General features: G+C 52.9%; 1 protein-coding gene across 1 annotated transcript; it reads left to right on the top strand.

Annotated features, from left to right (window-relative positions):
- The first annotated feature begins 2,501 nt into the window (after positions 1-2,501).
- RADX (RPA1 related single stranded DNA binding protein, X-linked) lies at positions 2,502-6,775 on the top strand. The gene has a single exon (XM_078882328.1). It carries the CDS (start codon positions 2,650-2,652, stop codon positions 5,272-5,274), a length of 2,625 nt encoding a protein of 874 aa, XP_078738454.1. The 5' UTR covers positions 2,502-2,649; the 3' UTR covers positions 5,275-6,775.
- The last annotated feature ends 2,966 nt before the right edge of the window (positions 6,776-9,741 follow it).

The following is a 9,741-nucleotide window of genomic DNA, read 5'->3' as shown; positions in this document are numbered from 1 at the left end:
AATACAGATCATAACGTATTGATCGTCAATACAGATGATGACGTATGAATAATAAATAATGATTTTGATGTATTGATAATCAATAAATATTCTGACGTATTGATCATCAATGAATATTCTATTTGATCATCAATAAAGATTCTGACGTCATTAGTGATTAATTTAGCTCAAATGCCATTGGTCCGCGCCGTGCGGGAAGTGGGAGGGGTGACATGACGCCACGGGTGGTAGGGACGTGACGTGACGTCACTGGCGGTCGGTGGGTTCACGTGACGTCACGGTGGGTAGGTTATTGACGTGACGTCACGGGGTGGTAGAGGTGACGTGACGTCGCGGGTGGCATGGTTGACGTCACCGCTCGGATAGTTTGAATCGAGACGCGGCCGCGCGTTTTCCCCCGCGGTTTTGAGCATCCCCTCAGAGTTTGCACAGAACCGCGATTATTAAGTTCATTAAACGTAGTACCTTCTTATTATTATTATACGTGTGTAAGGATATATAAAGACGATTAAAGCAATTAAATTGCCGTGAAAAGTCGCTCGCTCCGTTGCGTATTTTTAATTTAAAAAAATCGGCAATTTTTAGTGCGGCGATTCCGGGCCGAGGTTAAATCCGGTTAAGTTGTTCCACATTAACATCTCCTTTCGTAACAACAACGACAACTTTATTGGCGTGTGTGGTGGTGGTGGTGTAACGACCTGGGGCCACGCGTGCCGGACAGGCGAATGCGTTGCGGCCTACGGGACAAGACCCATCATCACCATCATTACCACCGTAGGGTAAAGCTGCGTGTGTCTCTCTTCTATTCTCTCTACACTCGATGCTAGTGAACGACACCCACAGCGTCTCACTTGATCCTAGCGGCAGGGATATCGTCAGCGTAGCTAATTGTGCTGCAGTGCGGTTTGGGTGTGTAAGCGGGACTTGCCCTATCAGCACACAGACACACACACGGCTCGCATCAGTGGCGAGTGATGTCAACAAACCCCTTGCGTAGACCAGCGTGGTGAAGTATGGTCAATCCACATCCCAACACCTGCATAGACCAGCGTGGTGAAGTATGATCAATCCACATCCCAACCCCTGCATAGACCAGCGTGGTGAAGTATGGTCATTACGCATTGACCAGTGTGGTGAAGTATGATCAATCCACATCCCAACCCCTGCATAGACCAGCGTGGTGAAGTATGGTCATTACGCATTGACCAGCGTGGTGAAGTATGGTCAGAATCCATATCCCAACACTTGCGTAGACCAGCGTGGTGAAGTATGGTCAGAATCCATATCCCAACACTTGCATAGACCAGCGTGGTGAAGTATGGTCAGAATCCACATCCCAACACTTACATAGACCAGTGTGGTGAAGTATGGTCATTACGCATTGACCAGTGTGGTGAAGTATGGTCAATCCACATCCCAACACTTGCATAGACCAGCGTGGTGAAGTATGGTCATTACGCATTGACCAGTGTGGTGAAGTATGGTCAGATTCCACATCCAACCCCTGCATAGACCAGTGTGGTGAAGTATGGTCATTACGCATTGACCAGTGTGGTGAAGTATGGTCAATCCACATCCCAACCCCTGCAGACCAGCGTGGTGAAGTATGGTCAATCCACATCCCAACACTTGCATAGACCAGTGTGGTGAAGTATGGTCATTACGCATTGACCAGTGTGGTGAAGTATGGTCAATCCACATCCCAACACTTGCATAGACCAGTGTGGTGAAGTATGGTCATTACGCATTGACCAGCGTGGTGAAGTATGGTCAGAACCCCACCCCCCACCACCCCCCACGATGAACCTATATAGATTGGGAAGGCATTGATCTAGTGGTAAAGAAAAGCCTATATAACACATAACCGTAAACATTAACTGTAACCTCTAACTCTAAACACTAACCATAATTCCAAACCCAGAATGTACCCCTAAACCCTACATCCTAACCCCCAAGTCCAAAACCCTAAGCCCTACCTCCAAACCATATCCAGAATCTCCAAGCCTAACCCATAACCCTCACTCATACCCCTAAACCTAATCAAACAAATCCATAAACATAACCCTGTAAATGTTGTGGCTTTGTTTTCCAACACACCGGTATGATGTACTAGTAACAAATTGGCATGTTCTGTTTACATGACAAACCTGGCTATTTGGCTGTGTCGCGTGGACGTGGGTTTAAAGACACATTTATATTTCTAACCCTCAAAAAAACCTGTTATGGATGATATTGGTCACGAAAGCCTACGTGTTTATATGGTAATCAACGCTTGGATTTACGTCAACGTGATATTTTCGGTGTCGTGTCTTTCAGCAACGCATCCCCGATGTAAACCGGCTGTGGTGTGACTCCACCCGCGTAATAACCCCTGTTATATATTTCAACTTCCCAACAATTTATGCCCTTCCCCAAGAAGACACCTTTAGTCTCAGTCGTCCTTCAGGAACGTACCAGTGGCATCGTGTGGCCAAATTCTCTTTTTTTTTTTCTCAGCCTCAGCTCTGGTCAGGCAAACGCTGCGGGGGATGACGTCGCAAGCTTCTCGGCGCGCAAGGCACTTCGGCGAGACGGCAGACGCTGCACCGGCGCCTTGAACCCTTCAGTGCCGAGCCGCCCCTTCGGTTACTGCCGCCGTCGCGTTCGACGATGGCCGACTCTGCCGAACCCCCCGCGTCACTGCCGCCGCTGGAACCCACCCCGCTGGAACCCACCCCGTTGGCGCGCCTGACCGCGACGCTCGGCGACCTGCAGAGCATGGAGGTGAACGTGGAGCCCTCGTCGGTCGCCGTGGTCGCCGTCGAGCGCTACCTGCGCGATCTGAGGGTGCCGCAGGAGCACGGCGAGCACCAGCCCCTGCAGCCCAGCTTCGCCTACGACGTCACGGTGACGGATGGCGAGCGACGGCTCAAGTGCTCGCTGGCGCTCCGGCTGAACCACCTGGTGCACACGAACCGGCTGAAGGCGGGCTGCGAGCTGCTCGTCCTCCGCTACGACGTCGGCACGGCCGAGCGCTTGGTGGTCGGCGTCCGATTCCCCGTCATCGCCGACGCCGAGGTGACGGCGGAGCGCTCCCGCCTGCTGGTGGGCGCCGACGCCGAGGCCCTGCCCTGGGCCCGGGGGGCGTCGTGCGCGGACAAGCCCCTGGGAGCGGCGCGCGACTACTACCTGCCCCTGTGGAACAGCGAGGACTACCACGGGCAGCGGTGGGAGGAGGCGACGGCAGAGGACGTGCCGGTGCGGCCGCCGCGCCGCGCCACCGTCCGGAGCCTCGCGGAGGCCGCCGCGTCGGGCGCCAGGGGCCCTCCGCTCGTCGTGCGGCTGCTGCACAAGTCGCGGCTGCTGCACTTTGGCCGCGTGGACAGGCTGCGGCCGTGGCCCTACCGCGTCTACCTGGAGGTGTGCGACGGCACGGGCGTGGTGCCCGCCGTCCTGTGGAACGAGCTGTGCCCCGAGTGGTTCCGCTGCCTGCAGCCCGGCCAGGCGCTAGTGCTGCGCGACTACACGCTGAAGGACGGCTTCGCGGGCCGCACCTGGCCCGACGTCTACGACCTGGGCCTGCCCGTGTTCAAGAAGTTCGAGATCAACCTGAACTCGCGAAACCCGGCCGCCGACATCCGGGTCGTGCACCCGCGCCGCGTGGACCCGGCCTGGCACCTGCCCGAGGGGCGCTACCGCTTCACCCGCCGCCGCGACCTCGGCTCGCTGCCGGCCGACCGCGCGTGCGACGTGATCGGCCTGGTGTCGTTCGTGGGGCGCCAGGAGCGCATCCGCAAGAAGGAGGACCCGTGGCGTGCGCGCGACGACTTCTGGGTGTGCCGCTGGGTGCACGCGGTGGACGCCAGCAGCGAGGAGCCCTTCGTGCTGCAGCTCTTCGCCACGTCGCAGCCCGACGTGCACGACCTCCTGCGGCCCGCCACGCTCGTCGTGTGCACGCAGATGCGCGTCAGGCACGGCCTCGGCGGGCCCTACCTCACCACGTCCGTCGAGAGCCAGGTGTTCGTCTCGGGCCAGCACGCCGGCAAGCCGTACGCTGCCGAGCCCGCCGTGCTCGAGGTGGCGCAGTGGTGCTGCGGCATCGCGGACGACGATTTCTTGGCCCGCTCGGCGGTGGGCGGCTGCTACGTCTTCCCGCCGCTGCCCACGACGCTGGCGGAGTTCGCCGAGGGACGGCCGACGGCGCTCACCGTCACCCCGCTGGAGGAACTGCGCTCGGAGGTGGCCCGGCTGCACTACCGCGAGCAGAAGCGCCTGGTGGTGCAGGGCACCATCGCGGAGGTGCGCTACGTGGAGCTGAGCGAGGGGGCGGGTGGGCAGGAGAACGGCGTGCACGACGCGTCGCCCTCGGCATCTGTCCAGGGCGTGGAGGCGGCGGAGGAGGCGGCGGCGGCGGCAGTGCAGCCATCGCAAGCGGAGGATGAGACGGAGGACGAGGACGACGTCCCGCTGACCTCCGCGCAGGTGGTCGAGTGGCGCAGCTACAACCTGCGCTCGAGGAAAACGGAGCCGCGGGGGGCCGTCGCCAGCAAACACGGCGCCGCGAAGAAGAAGCCGAGGCTCGACGACGTCGTGGGAAACCATCGACAGCCCGGGCCGCCCGGCGCCCCGGTGGACGCGAACGAAGGGAGCGTCGCCAACTTGTTCGCGCCGTCGGCGGAGACTACGGCCGGTCCCGAGCGCGGGACGATGCTGGCCGCGTCGCAGGAGATCCCGCCGGCGCGGGGTCCCACGGCACGCGAGCCTAACTCCGCCGAGGCCCTGTGGGAGACCAACGACTGGTCCGGTTCTCAGCTCGTCCTCGCCGACCACCTGCGCCTGGGCGAGCTGCCGGCCGAGGCCGTGATGCGGCGCTACGACCACGAGCGGCGCGACGCTCAGCGCGAGCTCTTCAACCTGCAGCCGGCACGCCGCGCCAGCCTCCCCGCGGACGCCGCGCCCGACGCCGGAGCCTTCCGCCCAGCGTGCGATCTCGTCGGCTACTTCGTGGTGACGCTGCTGGGGCTGGACCGCAAGGTGGCGCTGGACGTGCCGTTCGTGCCGGTGTGGGACCGCGGGGACCGCCGGGCCGCGTGCCCGTTGGCCGAGGAGCGTGCCGGGCTGCTGGAGATTCTGGCGCACGGCAGCGTGCCGCCCGGGGTTTCGCCGCTGCAGGTCACCGAATCGGCATCGCCTCTTGCCGGCCGGAGGATGCTGTTCGTGCTGGAGCAGTGCCGGCTTGGGGCCGATTGCGTGGAGGTGACGCTGAACCGGGCGTACCCGGCGCCGGACGGGTGACGCCGCCGTCTCGTCGGTCGTTGTGCTCTCGGTTGCCGAATTATATGGTCGTCTCGTCCGCACCCGCGTGCCGAGTTGATCGGAATCGTGCGGCCGATCGTGCCGGCTGGGACGCGCCGGGAATTTGCTGCCACGTCTCCTCGGGGACGAGTGTGCGGAGCGTGGCCAGGACAGCAAGTAGGTTTCTGACCCGTCTCTTCAGCGGGGTTTTCATGTGTTCCGATTTCTTGGAATGAAGGTTCAAAATGGATTTGGTCGGATACACGCCTGGACTTTTTTAGCATAGGGTTTGCGAGCTTTTCTTAACAATTAAATTAATTGCAGCATCATTATTATCAGTATTCTTCTACCATATTGCCTTGTAGCAGTTGGGCGTTGCATTACAACTCCTGAGTTAAGTTTAAATGTGCTGGGCGGCGCTTAACTTGTTTGACAGCAAGTGGTAAAGAAAATTCCACATTGTTATGGCAGGAACCATTTCCACACAGTTGTTCCTGTCTGGATATTTCACCTTAAAATTCCCAAGACTAGAAATCTAACCAATTCGCTTGCTGAGATTAATTCCCACTCCACGGCAAGACCCTAATTTACCACCTGTAAATTGGAGCATCATTTGCATTGCACCCATGCAGCGTCTAACCTCACAGCGCTTGTAACCAAGCCTGCGTGTGGGCTCGTACCACTCGTGAACGGAAGCCATCCGAACAACGGAAGGTTTTTGCGATTGTGCCCGTGCATTTTAACTTTTTTTTTAACCTGACCGCAAGAAAATGTAACCTCACCCTCAAGTAAATTTCGACCGGTCGCACCCTCAAGATCGAATGAATCCTGTCCATGTGCCTTGCAGTTTTGCTCAACGCGGACATCGGCACGACGGTTTGCCAAAACCTCCGTGGGCTTGAGGCCAAGTGGCGAGTATCGGTGGTTTTTATTTATCATTATTTTCGGTCGTGCTCCCGGAGATTTGCAAAACCCGAGTGTGCGGCGCGCTGGGCAGTAACTAGGCAGGAAGGTCGCCCTCTCCTTCAGAACATAAAACGACTTGCCGTGCGTCGTGAAACGTGACCGACAAATCACACGAGATGTTAGCGGTTGGTCTTTATTTTTATTATTTACGTTGCTAGTGTCCTTCGCTGGTATAGCGGCCTAATTAATTTAACATCCTTTTCAAGCGCGGGCGGTGGGGGGGGGACAGCCATTCTCAGCGGTTATACTCGGCCACGAATATCAAATATAACGTACCGCGTGTGCCTGTGTTAAGGTTTTTTGGTTTCGCGAACGATGTATTGCTCGTTCTCCCCTGACGGATTCGGAAGCATTTACAATTGCTCATGTGACCTGAACGTTTGCGAAGTTTTGCAGGTTTCGTGAGCGGATTCGTGGCTATGGCGGGTCGGTTTATTTATTTCGACTGGAATTTAAACACAGCGCATTACTTGCCAAAACAAAAATGTGTTTATGAATGGCATTCACAAGTTGTGCGAGCCAGACACGGTCAAGCTCCGAGTCTCCACATTGGATGTATCGATAAAATGTGATATTTATTCGAATGTTATTAAGTTTTTAAATTTGAAAAATATACACACCCGTCAACCCCTTATCAGTGCCTACCTTATTACAGACCAATTCAGACCTTATTGGTCACCCCGTGCCCCTAAAAAAACTCAACGTTCATCCTACAAAGCCCATATTGAAATGGCTGTACGCTGTATGGACCTGAAAACTCTATTTCCCTATACAAGAATACGGGGTAAACCTTTTGGTTCTAGATTTGAAGCTTTCGTGACTGCAAGGATTCATATTCTTAGGTGTTTTCGGTAAAGTCACGTAGGTAAAAATTTAAAATAAAAAAACCGTCACAGCACGATTGCTGTATCACTTGATACAGCTATCGTGCTGTGACGGTTCCACCTGAAGACGGAAGCTTGTGTTGCTTCCGAAACGTCGTGATTTTTATTTTATTTTACTTTTATTAATTTGAATTTTTTACCTACGTGACTTTACCGAAAAAACCTAGGAACATATAAACCTTTTGGGTTGACGAGTATGAACATGTTAAATAGAAAGATATCCGTCTTCTACATTGACAATCATAAAAAATATGTATTTAGACACGTGGCAAATAAGATGTAGGAGAGCGATATTGTTTTTTTTAAATCGGTAATTCTATGAGTTTCGGGAAAACTTTGTCAACATTTATGCCTTGCCACGACGTGTCTCTCGATCCGGCAGCAGAACGTCAAGTGACATGTACCGGCACCAAGGCCACGTGCTTCGTTTGCGTCGCCCGTCCAAACAACAACAACAACTTTCGATTTAAAGCTTTCGTGACTGCAGGGATTCATCTTCTTGGTTCTTTCGTTAAAGTCACGTAGAAGGGAAATAATAAAATAATAAAAATGAAACATTAAATTCTCACGACGTTTCGGCCACAACGCAAGCAGCCGTCCTCGGGTGAAGAACAGGGCTGTCGGGGAGACAGCGTCTGAATAAAACACCACCACGCTTGGAGCGTCTATTTAAGCTGGGATGGAGGGGGAAGAGCGCCTTGACAAAATAATTTGCATATCAAGAGGAATTCAGCATATTTATGGGAAATGCAGATATGGGATTAGTACTACTTGTGAAATGCGTAGGAGGTGGACGTCGTGAGAATTATTTTATTATGTTTTATTTTTATTATTTTATATATTTCCCTTCTACGTGACTTTACCTAAAGAACCAAGAAGAACAACAACAACTATCAACAGTGTTGAACGCTGGCTTAGCTTTAAGCATAAAGTATGCACCCTGCACCCCCCCCCCCGTCCATTAGGACATCGCACGAGTGATAGTGGTATTTATCTCGTCCTTTCTCCAGCCGAGCGGTGCGCGAGTTTCATCATTTTGAATGTCACCCTCCACGAATAATTTACTTCTTCTTTCGTACGGCTGCTGATGTAGCCACAGAGCTACTACTGCAATTGTCCCATTCGGGTGGTGAAGCCACAGAACAACCGCGTCAACAGCAGCGGAGGATCATCTTGGTTCTTTCGGTAAAGTCACGTAGAATGGAAATATTAAAATAATAAAAATCAAACATAATAAAATAATTCTCACGACGTTTCGGCCACAACGCAAGCAGCCGTCCTCAGGTGGAGAACAGCTCTGTCAGGGAGACAGCGTCTGAAGCAGCGGAGGAGCCTATCATCGCCACGATGTCTCCTTCGTATTTGTGGATCGGGGCATTGCGTCGTCAAGCGTCGTACGGTCTCTGTTCTGGATGAACCACAGTCGCCACACGACTACTGGAGAATTGTTCTTCTTGGTTCTTTCGGTAAAGTCACGTAGAATGGAAATAATAAAATAATAAAACATGATAAAATAATTCTCACGACGTTTCGGCCACAACACAGGCAGCCACAACGCAAGCAGCCGTCACGAAAGCTTTAAATCAAAATTTACTGGAGACTTTTGAATTTTCCATTTGTGCATCGGGTGTCGTCCCACGTCCACTGCTGCCGTGGTTTGTGCAGTTGATGCGGGTTTAGTTGTGGACCGTGAGCAGCTTCATGGGATCTTGTGCGTTGGGTCTTTCGCAACGAGGTGTTTTCTTGCGAGATCTTTTGACCTATATTCTTGGTTCTTTCGGTAAAGTCACGTAGAAGGGAAATGATCAAATAATAAAAATTAAAACAGTACAATTCTCACGACGTTTCGATTGCAACACAAGCAAATCGGTGTGAAAACCACAGCAGGAAAATTTGAGAAAAGTGGCCGTGGTTTTCACACCTGATGATGATGATTGCTTGTGTTGCAATCGAAACGTCGTGAGAATTGTATTGTTTTTTTTTTATTTCTCTTCTACGTGACTTTACCGAAATAACCAAGAATATGAATCTCTGCAGTCACGAAAGCTTTAAATCTTTTGACCTACATTAAAAATGATAACGCTTGTAGATGCCTCCCCTCTTTCGCCGTGAGAGGGTGCTGTGATGCTGTGACAAGATGCAAGGGGAGAATCCCTGGTGTCAGCAAGCTTAGGGCTTAGTGAAAACCAATCTAATGTGATTGGACTTATCAATGAAATAAATCCGATTGGATGCCCAAGGCCTTCAACTGTCGTAATCTGTAGCTTAATGCGCGTGGTGGGTTAAGGGGGAATGTGCTGAGTTGGTTAAAGTTGGCGCTGCAATATCAGTGTCGGAATAAGGGCTATTGTGACGTACGTATGTGGAACTTCTTTAGCACCGTACGTGCTAATCAGAGTTGCTGTACAGTATTAGATAGGGTGAGGCTTAGGTTTGTGGGCTATGTTTGTTGATGTTAGGCTCAAGACTGATAGCCTATTGCATTGGGTACGACACCGTCACTGGAATTGTCTCCTAGTAGGCCGCGTGTGTCCGGCGTCGTGGTCCCGATTATTTTTAACAAACATTTACTTATTAATATTTTTGGTTCTTTTGGTAAAGTCACGTAGAAGGGAAA

This window comes from Lampetra fluviatilis, chromosome 64, assembly GCF_964198595.1.
Source record: "Lampetra fluviatilis chromosome 64, kcLamFluv1.1, whole genome shotgun sequence".
In the NCBI taxonomy this organism is placed as follows: Eukaryota; Metazoa; Chordata; class Hyperoartia; order Petromyzontiformes; family Petromyzontidae; genus Lampetra; species Lampetra fluviatilis.
The sequence above is the reverse complement of the archived record's forward strand: the minus strand, read 5'-3'. Positions and strand labels throughout refer to the sequence as shown.